The sequence below is a fragment of the Erithacus rubecula genome (assembly GCF_903797595.1).
Source record: "Erithacus rubecula genome assembly, chromosome: 4".
NCBI classification, from domain to species: domain Eukaryota; kingdom Metazoa; phylum Chordata; class Aves; order Passeriformes; family Muscicapidae; genus Erithacus; species Erithacus rubecula.
The window spans coordinates 60,133,964-60,154,265 of record NC_136686.1 but is presented as its reverse complement, the minus strand read 5'-3'; the positions used below and the strand labels follow the sequence as shown (position 1 = coordinate 60,154,265).

At 37.7% G+C, this 20,302-nt stretch overlaps 1 protein-coding gene across 1 annotated transcript in view; it reads left to right on the top strand.

Moving 5' to 3' along the window:
• Positions 1–20,302, top strand: part of LOC306801488 (protein piccolo-like) — a 253,000-nt gene that overhangs the window by 128,934 nt on the left and 103,764 nt on the right. Inside the window, exons 4-6 of the mRNA XM_079304606.1 lie at positions 3,773–4,993; positions 10,321–15,385; positions 15,759–17,770. Coding sequence (XP_079160732.1) covers positions 3,773–4,993; positions 10,321–15,385; positions 15,759–17,770 — 8,298 coding nt within the window. The remainder of the gene's footprint in view (positions 1–3,772; positions 4,994–10,320; positions 15,386–15,758; positions 17,771–20,302) is intronic.

The following is a 20,302-nucleotide window of genomic DNA, read 5'->3' as shown; positions in this document are numbered from 1 at the left end:
ATTTTAGACAAAATTTATGTGTAAATTCAGGAGAATGAGCCTGGAAAACTGCCTGTGACCTCCACAGACACTGTATCTGTGAAAACCTCTCTGCATTTTTCTAATTCTGGATGCCACAGAGGCTCCACTGTGGACCCTGTCACTGCCAAATTGGCTTCATTTAGACAGTTATCTCCTGCCTGCCTAACACTGTTTGGATAGAGAAAATGTGAGGTTTTAGTGTTTTATTTTTGTAATTTTTTCTTCTTCCAGATCTACAGTCTAATTTTGTGATCATGCTCTGAATATTTATGTTTCTCTATCAATCTATGCAACATAGGTGGTAACTTGTTTGCATGCAGGTCTAGAAATTTGAATAGTCCTTCTAGAGGTAGAAGATCCAAGTTCTCAGTTTGTATGGATTTTTTTTTCAGAAAGGACCATTCTGTAACAAGCAGGGCAGAGCTCTTGGCTGATCACTGAAAAACAGACATTCACAATGAATGTTAGATGTATGCCCTTTTCATAATGGCATTTTTTAATTACAAACTGAGTGAGGAGAGCATTGTGACAGAGCTACTCTGTTCTGTCCAGCAATACAAGGGATGCAAGGACTGCTGGAAATATCAGGAGAGAGCTGTGGATTCTTGGTATTAAAGCACTTGTATCACTTGTAGTGCCAATCATGATGTGTACAGACAATTCAGGAACCAAAGGGTGTGAAGAATTCGGTAAAGAACTAAGAAGATTTATCTAGTGAAGACTGCTAAAAGAAGATGATGTCCATTTCCCAAGTCCTAATAAATTTGGGTTGACAGGCTAACTGAAGAGATAGCCTTAGGGAAATTCTTGCATTCAGGACATGAGGTTAACTGAGGAAAAGACAAGTCTAAGACTGAGGCATATGACTTCATGGTACAGAATTTGATTTTACAGAAAAACATTCTGACAGAGAATCAGCAGCTAGAGGCCTGGTGCTGTAAGATGGGTTTTTTTAGGCTCTTTTGTGACCAAATATCTGCATGATAATGAAAAACCATTATATGAAACACATAGCTTTGGGAGTAGTATATACAATGTAGCAGCACTGAAAAATAAAGTGGTAAATAGATGCAGATATAGAAAAAGTCCAAGAGGACAATGACAGGGTTCTTTAAATCACTAAATATCTGGACAATTCCAGGTTATTTCCCCACTATCAGATTCATTGTTATGGCAGAGGGGCAAGTCTGGGAGTTCCATCTTTTGACAAAATTAATGCAATCATCAAATTCCTTCCCTCATGTTAATTGTCATTATTCTCATGAGTTTTACAATATGCTCAGCACAAAACGTTGTCCCTGAGTTGCAGAAATTTACCTCAGGGAAAAGACTAAATAGAGACAGCAAGTAGTGGAAACAGTGCCTGGGTGGCTGTTTTGGGTCTTAAATACTTAATGCTGTTACTAAAGTTGCTAAAGTTCTTGCAGGCACTCAAAGAACTGTGTCTGTGAAGGATTTAAATGAGGGAAAGGGAAGTGACAATGAATCTGGGAAGGAGCAAGTGTGTGAGCAGTGAGTGGGCTGCAGCTGAGAGGTGCATGGAATCTGCATAATCAGCAGAGCTAGGACAAGAGCCAGGTGTAGATCTACCACCAAAGGTGGACAGGAAAGAAACAGACTTAGAGACCCTAGAAACTGGATATGGATATAAGGAAATAAAAATAAAATAGGTGAAACAAACGGTACTGCGAAAAGAACGTGAATTTAAAGTATAAATTAACATGCTCATAAAGAATATCCATATAATTTTTTGAACCATGGTATATTTCTTGGCAGATGACACTTCATTTTGTTTTTATATAATTAAAGATGGCTAAGGCTAGATTCTGAGAAGCTTAATTTGTTTAAGTGCTGTCTTTTTCTCATACCCTGTGCTGACTGAAGCTATATTAGCACAAATAATAATGACATTATTTCTGCATTATTTCATTGAGAAATGAGTATGGGAATTGGCCAAATGGATAAAGTAAAATCTGCCCCCTTTTTGTGGGTTAAAAATCTTTTTGCCCTCCAATAAATTTAAAGAAATAACCATGATAATTATTTTGCCAGCTTTTTAATACTGATCTTACAAACTATATGAGAAAACAATCAAAGCTATTATGAAATTGGATATTTTTTCCAGTAGTCTTTTTATGCTAAATGTTATCTGATATGTTTAGTCCACTGCAGACTTCTAATAATAATATCATGATTTTCTGGAGCATTGCTTCTGTTTTCAGTTAATAAAAGACAGTACACAACATATTTATAGTTTCCAATACTATTTGCTAGGAAAAGAGAGGAAACTATAGTAAGAATTCCAGATAATCCCATCTAAATAAAATATTTGCAGGAAAAAATGAGCTATATTTTGCATATTTATTAAAAAAATAAAATGGATTTATATTTCTAAATTAGTTCTTCCCAAACAAATAGTGTGTAGTTGGAACACTTTAAGTCCTATGGAGGAGGATAATAGATCCTGGAGATTATGCTTAAATGCTTTTTTTCAACAGAAAAACTAATCCTAAATGATATTTAATAGTCTGATACAGTTTTGATTTGCAAGGGATATAGTAAGTGTTAGGGGAGACAGCTGATTCAGCTGATAAACTACATTTATTGAGGCAGGATTATCAGGTATTATTATTAAATATTTTTTGTGTCAATTACTAGGATGCTCACTTGTTTGATCATTTCTATAAAAGTAGAATAATAAATACTCAAGACAATTGTTTGATGACCTGAATAATAATGCTTGCATTCTTGCTTTGCTTATGCCTGAAACAAAATTTTTCAGATAACTTTATACATTAAATAGCCTCTCCTTAGTTGTATTCTCATAAAACAAGTCCATGTGAGCTGTTCTTACTTCATATTTTGTCATATCATCTGTATTTCTTGTCATTTATATAACAGTTATGCAAATAGCTGATCAGCTATTTTTAAATGTAGATTTTATTGTACAGTGTACACCACTTATCCACCAGCAAATCTCATTTTGTACTAGTGAAGTGAACCTACATTAGCTATTCTAGTATCCAGAAAAGTCTGGCTTTTTCTTTCCTTTCAGTGCCTTTCTGGGCCTAAAATTTTCCTTTGCTATTTTAAAGGAACTATAAACTAAATTCCACTGGAAACAGTGTGATTACTCCTCTCATGTAGTAGCTAGGCAACTGCAACGAGATCTTTTGCACAGATAGAGGCACTTGTCCTTTTTCTGATTTTCTGGGAAGAAAAGTAAAAGGAGCCATTGTGCAGGAGGGATTTAGCAGTAAAGTGAGCAGAGAGGTGATCTTCCTGTTGAGTGACAGCTATAATAAATTTGTACAGATACCTATACAAAACCTCAAGAGGGGATTTCCTAAGAGAAGCACAGAGAGTCATGAGTGCCAGTTGGTCCCCTTTTTCTCAGGCTTGCAAAATTATAGGGAACTATTGATAGAAGCTTTAGAAAGAAATATATGTTAGAAATATGTAAGCAAACTTTGCACATATAGGTCATCAGTACTTTGGAAAAAGGTTGTTGCTGTTAATTTTCCCAGTGTCTCTTTATATTTGTTCATCTTGGCATTCTAGAACCTGATAAGCTCCATCTCTGGAGTGGTGCTATGGATCTTCCTGCAAGAGCAGGAAAGAAAATAAATAATTTATCAGTATGCATAGCATTCAGATTGAAAGAATTCAACTGTATCAGCTGGAAATACTGTGTGATTTTATTGTTACTTTTTTTTCAAATAAGTAACTTCATATGTTTTTTGTATCATAGGTACAGGAATGGCTGTGCTTAAACTGCCAGACCCAAAGGGCAATGTCAGGACAACTTGGAGATATGGGCAAGGTGCCACTTCCAAAAACAGGCCCTTCACAACCAACATCCAAAGCAGCTGCTCCTCCTCAGAAACGGCCTCTGCCTGCTGTCTCACTTTCCCCTCAGAAGACTTCCACACCACCTACTCCTGCAGCAGCAAAGCCAAAGGAAGAGCCAGGCGTTCAGAAGGAAGCTCCAAAACTTCAGCAGGGGAGACTGGAAAAAACATTGTCAGCTGATAAAATCCAGCAAGGAATTCAAAAGGAAGATGCAAAAGCTAAGCAGGGAAAACTTGTCAAGGCACCCTCAGCTGATAAAATCCAGCACGCTTCTCAGAAGGAAGACCCAAGGATTCAGCAAACAAAGCTGACAAAGACAGCCTCCTATGACAGAGTTTTGCATGAAGTTCAGAAGGAGGATGAAAAACTGCAAGAAGCAAAGCTGGCAAAAACATCCTCAGCTGATAAAATTTTGCATAGAGTTCAGAAGGAAGACATAAAACCTCAAGAGGCAAAATTGGCAAAGATGCCCTCAGCTGACAAAATTCTACAGGGAATTCAGAAAGAAGACCCAAAACTCCAACAGATGAAAATGGCAAAGGCACTGTCAGCTGACAAAATCCAACCTGCAGCTCAGAGGGAAGATACAAAACTTCAGGAGGTAAAATTGACAAAGGCAGCTTCAGTTGATAAAATCCAACCTGGAATTCAGAAAGATATAAAACTTCAACATGAAAAAATTAAGAAAACTTCATCAGTGGATAAAATCCAAGAGGAAGGTCAAAAAGAAGAAACAAAACTTCTGCGAGGGAAACTGTCAAAGACACCTTCAGCAGATAAAATTCCTGCAACAACAACTGCAGATCAAAAGAAACCCCTAAGCACATTGGAGGAAGGTAAAGAAACTGTGATCCCAGAAAAGGGTGCACCACATCCAGAAGACAAAAAGGAAGAAATTACAGCTGAGATTAAAGACCATGCTGCTGAACAGAAAGCAGAAGTTGAAGCACCTTATAAGGAACAGCAGGCTAAGGAGCAAGAAGATGTTAAGGAAGAGGATTTGACAACTGGGATTTCACAAGAGGTTTTGAAAGCTGAAAAAGCTCAGGAAGAAGAAATTCCTGCTCAAACAGCACCTTTGCCAGGAACCGACCACGTGGAAGCAGTGAGAGAAAAAGTAGTAAGTGTTCTTCTCCCTCCCACTTCCCTTTCTCCAGCTTAGAATCTGATCCTTGCAGACCCTCTCCTTCCTGCTTTATTGTTATGATTCTAAATGATAAAATCAATTACTTCCATTGAGTGAAAGTTTCACCAGTTAGTCCTATGCTCTACATGCACATTTCAAGATTGAAACTTGCCTGATTTTAAGTTTCAAGCAATTAAACATTTGAAACTGAGGCAAAGTTCCTGTTTGATAATTTTTCCAATATTTCAGATTTATTTACATTGATCTCTAGACTCTTCTGACTTTAAAGATTAATTATTGGAATTGGAGTGTTTTGATAGTTCTAAGTCCCAAAAGGGAATAATCTGAGAGAGTAAGATGTACCATGCTTTGCAGTACCAAAATATAATATAAATTTCAGGAATACTTTGTGATGCCTGAACATGGTACATGAAAGTACGCAATCTTTGCTTCTTTTTGCTATTGAATTGGTTTATCTCATATAGACAAGTACATTCAGGTACAGTTCTTGTGGGCTCTCAAGTCAGAAGAGTGGGTGAGTTTATGGTAGCATGTACTAGAGCTCTGTATTCAAGGCATTTTATCAACTGAAGAGAATAACATGAACAATTTGTTGAGAAATGAAAAATTAGGGGTTTTATATCAGCACCACAACTCAGATGCTGATTATTACATTATGAAAGTAGTATGTTATCAAAGTAGGACTTAGGGATAAGTGGTTAACATTTGCCAGAATTATGTTTTCAAATAATCCAAGTCAAATGGTCGAGGGTTTGGTTGATTTTTGTTTTATGTATTTCCTGGTGGTAATTAAGATATCTGGATAGAAAAATATTCTAATTCAGAAATTTTGCTTTAGAAAATACTATTTTTATAAACCAAGTCTCCTGTCTGAAATAAACTTCCTATCACATGTTCTGTTTACTGCTCTTGATCCTATCAAGAGTTATGGTGTATGATTGTACTGAGGAAATCCCTGAATTATGTTTAGAGTAATATAGCCAGAAATTCTACCTTTTGGACCAAACAAAAAGGAGATCTGGGAAAATCTTATTTCAAATTATTCAGCATTAGAAATCAAGAAGGTGTCTCACCTAGCTTGTGCTTAGTAAAATTAACTCTGATTTATTTTTAATTTTTCTTTATTGAAGTACTTCAATATTGTCTGTACTGCTTATCAAATATTGCTAGACACAGCTCTTCCCAAGACAGCATGTGATAAAAGTGGAAGTGGTGATACCAACTTAGATATCACACATTGCTTCCATTTCACCAGGTGAAAGAAAATATGTAGACATTGGAGAATATAATTTACATGTATTTCAGAGTAGAATCATGTGGAGGATTTTAGGTAGGTGCATTTTTAATTAGGGATGCAATGGAAAACATTTCTGCACATAAACAGCTGTCATTTTATATTCAATTCTTTGGAAATGGTGGTTACTGACTCTTCTAGCTTTCCAATAAAAGATAAGCAATTATTGCTATCCTATTTTCACTACAAAAAAACAAAACAATAAAAAACAAAACAAAACAAAAAAAAAGCCCAAAACCAACCAACCAACCAACCAATCAACCAAAAATAAAATCGAACAAAAAACCCAAAAAAACAAAACCATAAAAAAGCAGCAATACCCCAATAAGTCCCTGAAGACATGAAAAGACTAAAGTTCTGATTCAGTACAAACAATAGAGTAATCCATGAAAAATCATAGAATCATAGAATGGTTTGCATGGGAAAGGACCTTAAAATTATTAGCTCAGCACTACCACCTTCAACACTAAAACATTTCCACAAGGACCACAACCAGACGTTTTTTGAACCATAAGTTTTATATTTTCAAATAAGAATTTTAAAAGTGAGAAGAATATGAAAAAATAATATTTGTAAAGTTAAAACTTCTAATACCAAGTAAATATATAATGCATTGAGTCAGGTATCACAGAAATGTCATTAGCATAGCACAAATACAGTTGACATTAGATAATTTTTAAGATTACTTAAAGGGGTGGTATTTGTTATTTTTAACGTCTTATCCAGACTGCAGCTTTTATAATTTGCCTTCTTCCTCATTTCTCAAGAATTTTCTCTCATCAATGTCTGTATTAGAACTAAATTTGTTCAGTATTAAAAACACACAGTAGGCAAACTCAGAGGAAATGCCATTGACATACTCAGAAAAACCAAGTAATTTGGCATGCACCACAGTACTTCCTAATTTACAATGGGAAAAAAAGTGTATTTTTTAATATAAGTGCATTTTTTCATTCTCAACAACAAAATGTTGTTACTGTGACATTTTGTTATTAATCTAAAATCTATGTTTATGATACGTTTGCAAGTTTAACAATGATGCTGTCTTTGTGGATGTGATGGCTAACACTGCAGAAAATAAGTTAGCACACCTTTAAGAATAGATGTAGCTAGTGACATATCCTAAATTTCAGACTACATGAAATAGGGAAAAAAAACCCAGTGGCTTTTGTTGTAAGTATTGCTTATTATAAGTTACATGCATCTTGATCTCAAAACATGATATGCAGGATAATTTTTGCATGTACCATGGTGCAGTTGATAATACAAACTAAAATCTCAGAAAATATATTCATACTTTGGTAACCTTAAAAAAAAGTTGGATTTTTCTCATGCCTTTTATTTCTACTTAGAAACTAATTCTGTCCTTATTGTAGATCTTTTTCTTCTCCTTGCTGTACAAACAGCAGACTTTCTCCTATTCAGTTTGCTGCTATTCTTAGCAGTCATTTATGTCATATACTGAGGTTTAACACCAGGGTGAGCAGCAGCAATATTCATTGCCATCTCCTCTGGTTTGCTCACAGCAGGTATTAGACCCTGGACTCAGCTGCAAGGGGAATGGCTGAATCTGTTCCATGACCAGTCATTCTTTCCCTTTTTCTGTGCTTAACTGTTCAGTTGATGATTCTGTCTCTGCTTTACAACAACTGTATCTTGGGGAACCAAGGTCTGAGAGGTTCACCCTCATGAGATGGATGCATTCTGTCCATAAGCTCCTGGGAAACCTTTTGAGCTTGAGCAATGTTTGCATTTTCTTTGTAGCTTATCTAAATTGATCATAGGGAGTTTTGTTGGGTATGCCTTCATATGTTTGAACATACTGGTCATAAATGAAAAAATAGCAATCAAATGTCATATGTGAAGTTTTAGTGAGGAGTGTGCAATTTATAGAGGGAAAAATCACTTGGTTTTAATGATATATGTATTTTTTACATAGCAAAATAAATTCCCCTTAAACAATTTTTCTTTAATAAAAGGTACAGAAATTTTAAAAAAATTACAGAAATTTTTTAAAGACCACATATATAATTATCTCCTTAAGGGCTGGAGAATATCCTAGAGTCAATTTTTCAGAATACTGAGAGCTGTAGGCTTCAAATAATGATGCCTTTCCAAAGTCGTTTTAAGTAATGCAGGTTTATCCATGTTTATGTATTAATCACAGCCTTATCATTCAAGAAGTCCATAGAAATGTTTGTTTTCATAGTCAATTTTTATTTGCAATGGATTTTGCTATGACATCAGATATTTGAATCTGCAGTACTGGTTATAATGTTGGTAAGAATAAATGTAGATTATATTCAATATAGTATCTGATTTTGCAAACCATATAATGAAACACTCCTGTGAATGATTAATTAATGAAATGTTAATTAGTATATTGCTTTAATAATAATATCAATACTTTAATACCAATATAAATATTAGTGTTTGAATGTAAGATTATGTTCAAAGTGATATATCTAAAAGCAAGAACACGTAATTTAAATGTAAATTAAATCTAAACCTGCCTGGGTTTAAAAAGTAATACAACTGACTAAAAAAAAATTTGGGGTTTGTTATTTTGACCCTAAATGTAACTGTAGCTTGAATAAACCTTGAAAATACTTGTAGTTGATAGGAACTTAACATGAGTGTAAATGTAACTTTAAATTATAAATAACATTCATGATGATTTTCCTAGTTTACTTATTCTGCAGTACTTTTAACTACTTTTCAAATAATTGTGTTACCAATGAAGTTGATAAATTAAACCTTTAAATAAATGATTTTCTATACCTTAGAAATCCCTGACTTAGATTAGCAAAGCTGTTAGATACTATCTACTTCTATTATTGACAGCCCAAACAAAAATAAATATCACATCACATTATTAAAATCGTGAGACTTTGATCTTAAATTGCCAGTGGATGTGGAGACAACTTCCTAAAATTGTCAGTCCAGAGTAGAGCTGTACTTTGGAGAGTGAACTGTGTTTTAGCAGAACAATGTACTTTCACTAGGTGCAGAGTGTTTCACAGCTGTGAGAAGCAGGAGTGAAACTGGTGCAGAAATACTTGCTGCAGGATATTTTTAGTATTTTTGTTATTTATAGAAGAAGATAAAGATGCTTGTCAGTCAGAATGAGGTAGAAGGATCTGGAAGGTAGGATGATTGAGGATGTTTAATTAGGGATGAGAGGGAAAACGTTGGTTCTGACACACTCAGGAATGCCTGCCTTGTTTCCATCCTTTGATCAATGTCTGGCTATTGTGCATTCCTCCCCACAATTACACAGTTTACTGCAGTTTACTCTGCACTACCAAGAAACTTCTTTTTTATGAGGTACTCAAAAAATATTTGTACAGTACCCAGCTGCAGGGATCATTCCAATATGTGGGAACATTCCAAATGTCATTAAATCATGCTTCAGTACTCCTTGTATTCTGTTGCATGTCTCAGTGTGTAATACTTCAATCAACGAAATTCAACCGTGAGTGCAAAATTTGAGAAGATTGATATAGTTTTAGACAATTATAAAATATTGAATGGGCAAAGAAAGGAGCACACTCTAGAAATTCTGCAGACATTTGTCAAGCTATATTACTTTGCATCAAAACCCATGTAGACACCTTCGAAATATAGCAAATAAAATCTTCAAATAAATAAACCCTTAGGCAACTTGTCCCATGCAGATATGATCAAATGGCAGGTTATCATTAGTAAGTGTTCTTAAAACAATTAAATTATATACTGAAAGATATAAGTTCATCGTGAAACTAGTAAAATCAGTTGCCAGTGTGGACAACCATGCAAAGCCTAGTTAGAGTCAATGAAAAAAAAACAAAATTTGAGAAACGCTTTTGTATTTTTCTAATAGCTTTGAATAGCAAAATTAGTGTTCAGTCTTCATCTGAGGCATGAACTCATCCTTTAGAAAAAAAACCACATTTTTTAGTTGCCAGGAGGCATTAAGAATTTCTATATAAATATATACACACGCGTTATGTATTTATTTTTTTAGGAAAAGGAGGATGAAAAATCAGACACATCAAGCTCTCAGCAACAGAAAAGTCCTCAAGGTCTGAGCGACACCGGGTATTCTTCTGATGGGATATCAAGTTCACTTGGTGAAATTCCAAGTCATATCCCCATTGATGAAAAGGATTTACTCAAGGAATCTAATAAAAAAGACACTATCTCACAAGAAAGTCCACCAAGCCCCTCAGATCTAGCTAAATTGGAAAGTACTGTACTCTCAATTTTAGAAGCTCAGGCAAGCACTCTTTCTGATGAAAAATCTTCAAAAGGCAAAGAGCTTTCTGAGACATACGGTGAACAGACAAAAGATCAACTTAAACCCAAGCCTTTGCCCGTCACTCCAGAATCTTATAGTTCAGATGAGGAAGACTTAAGAGCTAGCAAAGAAGGTGAAGGAACCGGTGTAGAAGAGAGCAAAGGAACTGCTTCCTCCCAGGCAGACTACAAGGAAGAACGTGAAGGAGATGACATATCAGCCAGAAGGCAACAACGCTATGACTCTGTGGAAGACAGCAGTGAGAGTGAAAACTCACCTGTTCCAAGGAGAAAAAGAAGAACTAGTGTTGGTTCTTCAAGCAGTGATGAGTACAAACGAGATGACAGTCAGGGATCAGGTGATGAGGAAGACTTCATTAGAAAACAGATTATAGAGATGAGTGCTGATGAAGATGCTTCAGGTTCTGAAGATGATGAATTCATTAGAAATCAACTCAAAGAGATCAGTGCAGCTGAAAGCCAAAAGAAAGAAGAAGTGAAAAGCAAAGCCAAAGGAACAGCTGGAAAACACAGAAGAATGGCACGGAAAAGTAGTGCAGGCTATGATGAGGATGCAGGAAGAAGACATTCATGGCACGATGATGATGATGAGACTTTTGATGAAAGCCCAGAGCCAAAATACAGGGAAAGTAAAAGTCAAGACAGTGAAGAACTTGCAGTTTCTGGGGGAGGAGGCCTTCGACGTTTCAAAACAATAGAACTAAACAGTACAATAACAAGCAAATATGCTGAAGTATCTGAACAACAGAAAGGTATTTTATATTTTGATGAAGAGCCTGAGCTAGAGATGGAGAGTCTTACAGATTCACCAGAAGATAGATCTAGAGGAGAAGGATCTTCTAGTTTACATGCTTCTAGTTTCACACCAGGTACATCTCCTACTTCAGTGTCATCACTTGATGAAGACAGTGACAGTAGTCCTAGTCACAAAAAACTGGGAGGGGAGAGCAAACAACAGCGCAAAGCAAGGCATCGGACACATGGTCCTCTTCTTCCCACTATCGAAGATTCTTCAGAAGAAGAAGAACTACGGGAAGAGGAAGAGCTGCTAAAAGAACAAGAGAAACAACGTGAACTGGAACAGCAACAAAGAAAAAGTTCGAGCAAAAAATCTAAAAAGGACAAGGATGAACTGAGAGCCCAGAGAAGAAGGGAACGTCCAAAAACTCCACCAAGTAATCTTTCTCCCATTGAAGATGCATCTCCTACAGAAGAATTACGACAGGCTGCAGAAATGGAAGAGCTGCACAGATCGTCTTGTTCTGAATATTCACCCAGCATTGAGTCAGAACCTGAAGGTTTTGAAATCAGCCCAGAAAAAATAATAGAAGTGCAAAAAGTTTACAAATTGTCTACTGCCGTCTCTCTATATTCACCAACAGATGAGCAACCAACTGGACTCCCCAAAGAAGAGACTGGTCAAAAGACACTGAAAAGTGCCGAAGAGGTATATGAGGAGATGATGCATAAGTCCAAATCTTTTCAAATGTCAAATGAAAAAGATGAAGTATTTGAAAAAGAGTCTTTATATGGTGGAATGCTAATAGAGGATTATATTTATGAATCTTTAGTAGAGGATACTTACAATGGAACTATTGATACTAATCTTGTTATGAGACAAGATGAGAGCAGTGAATATATACAACAGAGAGGAAAAGAGAAAAAGCCAAGAGCTTCAGAACAGGTCTATGATGAACCACAGAAAATTAGTGATCTAGAGAAAGACTACTATAGTGTTGAGACTTTACATACTCTTGTGCCTCAAGAAGATATTGTTTCTAGTTCTTACATTATCCCAGAAAGTCATGAAATAGTTGTATTAGACAGCACAGTAACTTCCACCATTGAGGAAAAGCATTTGTTAGATGCAGAAGCTGCTTATGAAGAACTTATGAAAAGACAGAAAATGCAGCTAACCCCAGGGTCTAGTCCAACACAACCATCTTCAGATTTCATTCCCACATCTGATACAAAGGTATCTGGTGGTGGAGAAATAGTGGATAGTACTTCTTTAACATCAAGCACTACTTCAGCAATCTCAGATGTATCACCTGTCAGTAGCACAACACTTTCTATTCCAGATGTTAAAATAACACAGCATTTCACAGCAGAGGAAATTGAAGATGAATACTTGACAGATTATGCCAGAGAAATCCAAGAAATAATTTCTCATGAAACATCAATATTGACATACTCTGAGACATCAGAAGGTGCTGCATCAGTTTTACCTTCTGATACAGCTTCCTTAACATCATCTACATCTTCAGTTTCTACCACAGATAGTTCCTCACCTATAGATAGCACAACCACAGGTTTTGTAGGTGCAGCAGAAGGTGTAAGTAAGCCAGCAGATTCTGAAGGTGTCAGGATAGTAACACAGGTTCCCTTAACATCTGCAAAAGAGTACTCTGAAGTGAGCATGCCTTATGAATCTATTGCTGGAGCCACTAAAAAACCATCTCTTGAATCAGATGCAGAGAGTGTGGAGCAAACTGCAGTTTGTTTGCCTGAAACTGTACCTTTAGTAGTGGCAACTACAGTTACAAAAACCAAGGAATATGCAGCTGATACCATTACCTTTGATACCTCCAAAGCAGAGAAGGAAGCAGCTAGAAAAATTATAAGCACAGTAGAGGCTGGCAGTGTCAAAATTCACCATGAAGAGCCACACAAAGAATTGGGTGTTGATATGACAAGGATTGATTTGACTAACGCTGCATCTGAGCAACCACCTGTATGTATAGCACCAGTACCAGTTACAGAGCCTGCATCAGAAACATCTTCTGTACTCCCTCCCAGTGTTGTAAGTAAGACTAGCATGGTCTCTGTGCCTTCCTCAGCTCCTGCTGTTTCAGCCAAAGTATTCTCTCTTTTAAGAAGCTCTTCTTTGGATTCTTCTGCACATCCTTCTCCACCCCCACCTCCTCCTCCTCCACCACCTCCTCCACCACCATTACCACCACCACCTATTTTACCCAAGCCAGCCATTTATCCCAAAAAGAAGTCACAGATTAAGGCTCCAGCAGCAGCAGCTCCCTCAATGGTACCTTCAGTCACAAGTGTTCCAACACTAGAGTCCACTGCTGTATTAAAGGATCATGTGGTACCTATCACAAAACCATACACCCCAACACCACCTCCTGTACCACCCAAACCATCCTCCATCCCAGCAGGGCTTGTTTTCAGTCACAGGCCCCCTGAAGCAACTAAACCTCCAATTGCTCCTAAACCAGCAGTTCCTCCACTCCCAATAGCTGTTCATAAGCCAGCAGAAACACAGCCCAAACCAGTAAGCTTGGCATTGACTTCAAGTATGACTCTGAATTTGGTATCCACAGCTGAATACAAAATACCATCTCCCACATCCCCTTTGTCTCCACACTCTAATAAATCTTCACCAAGGTTGACAAAACCCTCACAGGAAACCTATGTTGTCATCACATTGCCATCTGAGCCTGGAACTCCCACTGAAGCTATAACTAGCCAGGCTGTTACCAGCTGGCCTTTAGAAGCACCTTCTAAAGAACAAATTCCCCAACCTATGCAACCAGTTTTTACCACATCCATGAAAACTATGGATATTCAAAGTATGGCAGGTCAGAGTATGTATATTTCAGGTGCACTGCAAGCTATTCCTGTGACAACACAAGCAACTTTTGAAAAAATACCTAGTTCAAAATCAGAAGTGGTAACAACAGACATAACCAAGACCACAGTGTCTGTGATCAAGGGTCCAGTGCCTGGTTATGGTTTAGGCAGTGTTGCTATTACCATACCTCCAGAGCCACTACATATTGTAGACCAGCCCAGATACAGGGAGAATGGAAGATTCCATCCTTTGGGCGATGTCATAGATCTTCGCACTTTGACTAAGATGGACATTGAAATGAGAGACAGCTGTATGGATCTCTCTGCTGTTTCCATGGATGTAAGAAGGCAAATGCCAGCTAGTGACACAGGTGGACGGCCAGTAAGTACTGTCCAGCCATCCATAATAAATCTTAGCACTGCGTGTGTTGCTGAGACTTCTCTGCCTGTGGTCACTGAGACTGTGACTATAGTGACCTGCACTGCCACTGTGAGCTACACCACCAGCACAGACAGCCTTGTGGATCTGGGACATGCAATGACAACGCCTCTTCAACTAACAACAGCAAAACATTTTGAGCCTGCATTCAGAGTAGCAGGCAGCCAGGCCTTTCCTGTAGGTAGAGATGAAGTGCCCATAAATTTATCACTAGGTACTTCAACACAGGCAGTGACATGGGCTACTACAAAGCCTGTTACTGTACCACCTGTTGGTGTTACAAATGGTTGGACTGATCTCTCCACTTCTCAGGAGCCAGCAGAGAGTGGAGCAGTTGACCTTAGCACTGCAAAATCCCACAGAGCAGTAGTAACAATGGATGAAACTACTTCAGGTATGATAACAACAGTAATAGAAGATGATGAAAAGCCTGTAGATCTGACTGCAGGGAGAAGAGCTGTCTGCTGTGATATGGTTTATAAATTGCCATTTGGAAGGAGCTGTACAGCACAGCAGCCTTCTACTACCCTTCCTGAAGATCGCTTTGGCTACAGAGATGACCATTATCAGTATGATCGTTCAGGGTCATATGGCTACCGAGGAATTGGAGGTATGAAACCATCTATGTCTGACACAAATTTATCAGAAGCTGGACTGTTTGCATACAGAAGCAAGAATAGTTTTGATTATCGAGTTGGGGCAACTGATACAGCAGTAGATCTTACTTCTGGAAGAGTAACTACAGGTCAGTATGACACAGCGGCAGATCTTTCTTTGAAATATAATTTCGATGTTCCTCATCTCATTTCAGGATAATTTTTTTATTGTTTTTCCCCTCCTTCTGTTGTTTTGTTTTCTTTTGGACAGTGTGACAAATTATTCCGGATTACACGTGTTTTTCATTTCTTCATTTTACGTATGTGTTTGCACAGAGGTGCCTGCATGTGCCTGCATGTTCAGAAATGCTGTTTCCTTCACATCTAAAGTAGATCATTAAGCTGAAGATTTGCATGCGGTTTCCCCTTCCCATTTATTTCATCAAGATGGGATGACTTTCAGAATCCGCAAAGCAGCATTCTTTTGTGGGACTGGACTGTAACTTTGCCCTGTAATTTCAGGTGAGGTTATGGATTACTCAAGCAAGACTACAGGTCCATATCCAGAGACTCGGCAGCTTTCTGGCCTCGGGCTCAGTACACCACAGTATTCCCAAGCAAGAATGGTGTCTTCTGTGGGTTCCCAGTTTGGCGTTGGAAGTGTTTTAAGATCATCCAATGGTGTTGTTTATTCTTCAGTAGCAACTCCAATCCCATCCACATTTGCCATCACCACACAACCCGGTTCGATTTTCAGTACAAGTGTCAGAGATCTACCAACTCTCCAAACAATTGACTCAGTGCCCTCTTTATCAACTTTGCAACAGACTCAACCACTCCCAAGATCATATAGTTTCTTAACAACTGTGGCAGCTGAAAAAGATAAAGCAATTACTGCCGTGGGTATGGAGGCAGGGTTACCACCTCATTCTATAGAAACCATTACCACCGAGCCAGCCAGCTTGATACCTGCTTTAACTACAGCATCTGAAGTTTATACAGATGTAATTGATGATGAAGTTGCCCTTCTCATTGCCCCTGAAGAAGGCAAACAGCAGCAGCTTGATTTGGAGCGGGAACTTCTTGAGCTTGAGAAAATTAAACAGCAGCGCTTTGCAGAAGAGCTGGAATGGGAACGTCAGGAAATTCAAAGATTTAGGGAACAAGAAAAGTTTATGGTGCAAAAAAAGCTTGAGGAGTTGCAATCCATGAAACACCATCTCTTGTTTCAACAGGAGGAGGAACGACAAGCTCAGTTTATGATGAGACAGGAAACATTAGCCCAGCAGCAGTTGCAGCTTGAACAATTCCAACAACTTCAACAGCAGCTCCACCAACAGTTAGAGGAGCAAAAGCTTCGTCAAATATATCAGTTTGGTTATGATCCTGCAGGAAATGGCTCACCACAAGCTACCGCAGATCAAACACTTTTGGAAGGACAGTATGCAAGCACAGAAAATGGCCAATTTTGGCCTACTGATGATACAACTACTACAGCTTCAGGAGTGCTGGGTATTGAAATTCCACAAAGTCAAGCTTGGTATACAGTTCAGTCTGATGGCATTACCCAATACATACCCAGGTCTGGAATCCTAAGCTCAGTTTCAGAAATGTCTCTTAAGGATATTGATGTTAGAGAGGAGAAGCAATTGAAAAAGAGAAGTTCTATGCCAAAATTACGTGGTCCCTACGAGGAGCTTGAGGAGACCCTGGAAGGAGAGCCCCGGTGTTTCAAAAAAATAGTGGACAGTGGAGTACAAACTGATGATGAAGATGGAGCAGACAGAGGTTACACCAACAGGAGACGGAGAGCTAAGAAGAGTGTTGATACAAGTGTTCAGACAGATGATGAAGATCAAGATGAATGGGATCTTTCCAGCAGATCCAGAAGGAAGCCTCGACTAGGCAAATACAACGAGAGCACCACTGAGGCAGACAAAGCTAAACCATTCTCCAAGGTATCTAGTATTGCAGTTCAGACAGTGGCAGAGATTTCTGTGCAAACAGAACCTGTAGGGACCATAAGAACACCTTCAATCAGGGCTCGATGGGATGCTAAGGTTGAGATCATAAAACATATTTCAGCTCCAGAAAAGACATATAAAGGAGAAAGTCTGGGATGTCAAACAGAGACAGCATCAGACACTCAAAGTTCCCAATATCTGTCAGCTTCATCTCCTCAGAAAGATAAAAAACGCCCAACACCATTAGAGATAGGATACTCATCCCACCTTCGCCCAGACTCCACATTGCAGGTAGTCCCTTCCCCTCCCAAATCTCCCAAAGTTCTCTATTCACCCATTTCACCCGTTTCACCAAGCAAAGTTATAGAGTCAGCATTTGTACCTTATGAGAAACCCATGACTGATGACATCAGCCCTCAGAAGATGCTGCATGCTGACATGGCCAAGGTTCCTCCATCAAGCCCAAAGGCAGCAAAGATGATGCAACGCTCTATGTCTGATCCTAAGCCCCTGAGTCCCACAGCAGAAGACAGTTCCAGAGCTCAGTTTCAGTACACTGAGGGTTTTATGGTAAGAAGTATTTGCTTGCTTTTATTTTTTAAAATATATAATATGCAATTTTACAGCTATCAGTACAGCATGAGGACAGACACACTCATTTCCAATACTTGTGCATGTAGTCTTTTTCACACCTTGCTGAAAAGTCCAGAGGAATATCAGCTGTCTAAAGCAATGGTTATTTCCTTCACTGCTTTGCCAGGAAACAGAGAAGCCCATATTTCAATCCTACGAATATTTAGGAAGGAACACAACACTTTGTGTTTTATATGGCAATTCATTGCCAGTTTGGGAGTTACTGACAATGCATCAGAAAACTGAAAACACTTTCTTTCTAATCCTCCAGCATCCAGCTCTTGTGGCACACACAGTCTCTAGTTTCAAGCATTTACCCTGAAATTGCTGCATGTGCCTTTTTGGAGGCAGATAACACCAGATTTATAATTGCCTTAGTTAGCTGTCCTTTTTGAAACTCATGAGGTTTCTTAGCCATTTGTGATCCTGGGGATAATCTTGTGTCCCGGTGCGTACATCTCTTATCTTTCCCAGACCAAAAGGTCTCATATTAAAAATCCATTCTTGTTTGTTTTGGATAAGGAGGATTATCAGGAAGTTATGCAAGTTTTGAGGGTTGTTTCTTATAGGGGTCAGAGAAGGCTGACATCAATAGAATAAAAAAAATTTCATTTTATTGCTTACTTGCTTTCGTATTTGGGAATCAGATTGATATTTATGAATATCAATCTTTATAATATTATATATTTGACAAAAAAGAGTACCTTTATAATATGATATGTTCTTGGCTTTCCTTTTATCTGACACCATTCCCTTCTGTCAACTGATGTTTTAGTATCTTTTCTGAAAACTGGAAGAGTTACCATTCAGCAATATTTATCTTTCATGTTCATTTATCTGTGAATACAAGTGATTAGTGCAGAATGGATCGGATAAAGAGGATTTGTTCTCTCTGTTTGATAATTTGTGGTGGCTTTCAAATGCAACATTATCTAGTTGTACCCTCCAAGGCTCCCAATATGAGTAGTTCTTGCAGCCTCATGTATTTGTGCAGTATTAAATGCTTCCCATGCTGTTACTGCTTGGAAAAAGTACTTGGAAGTTTGAAGGGAAAGCCATAGTTATGGCATTGGCACTTTATATAAACATCATTCACTAATGAATGATAAGCACAGTGAGGGAAATTAGCATGAGCACTAAAGCTTCATCTTGAAGTGCTCATGGATTGTAAGAAAGTGTTGAGTTCTACTTAATATTGGAGAGTTGGTATAATATTGTAAAATATTATGTAATTGTAAAAGTATAGTAAAACTATTTCTGAGAACAGATATTCAGTTCACTTATTTCACAGGTACATATATATTTGATATAAATTTTATCCTTCTATGATGGATGATGAATTCTATAAATAAATCATTGTTTAGGGGTCTTTACAGTAGAGTTGCAACATATACATTATTCTTTAATGAGACCTGAAAGCAAAGAGGTTGTACACCATTTTTTCTTTTTGTACCAACATGTTCCCTACAGTTTTGCCTTGAACCAAAATAGCAATATGCTATATGGTTTTCACTAATGGGCAGCTAATAGCTCGTCTCAAAGTGGTTGCAACCTAAATAAAGGAGTGGGACATTTTTATGGAAGGTGTGGTGCAAATATTCAAGTTCCAGGAAATGTAAAAAACTTCCATGGATATAAAGTGGACTGCACTAACTTGGCCATGCAGCAGAGGGTGAGGAAGCTTCTCTGTAAACTTCCCATGACCATGATGGCTAACTTCAGCATTAATATTATGTTAAGCATTAAGTTTCTTATACTTTCTGATAGGATTTTGTTCATTATGTGTCTGAGTTCTGTTGGCTTATGCTGAGATCAGGTACATAAAATTTAAAGGACGGAAAGGCACATGCCCAACAAGAAAGAAAATATTTACAGTGATCCTTGAAGAATGTGACCAACTCACTTAATCACCATCTGGAAATAGCGGCATAAATTGCTTTTGCAGTTTCTATATCAGTTTCAGTTCTCAATTAATCTGTCCAGTTATTATGAAGGAGAGTTCTACAGTACAAAATCTAAATTGTCTAATTTCCATAAGACTTACAATATTTCCTCCAGCATGTCCATTTGTTTATACCATGGGTTTAAGTCTGTATCATCTTGAAGCACGGTAAAGACTGGGCAGTGATTTATTTTGTACATTTTATCATATTCAAAAGTTCCATGAAAGCATGCACACAGTGTCATCAGCAAAGTGTAAACCTTGTTGATATTTTTTCAAATGTAGATCGTGGTTGTTAGAGCCACACAATGTTGTTATGATTAAGTTTAAATACAGGATCACTTTTGGACTATCCTTCTAATTGTGATAGTAAGATGCTGCCTTAACTTTGAAATATTTTTGGCTCTGGGACTATTTTTTATTCATTCTGTATATGTACATTGCCCACAACAGCTAAAGTCTTTGTTAGCTCCCTGTGTGCACTTTTCTGTCTCCTGACTGCAGAGTTCCTAATTTCCTAGTTAAAA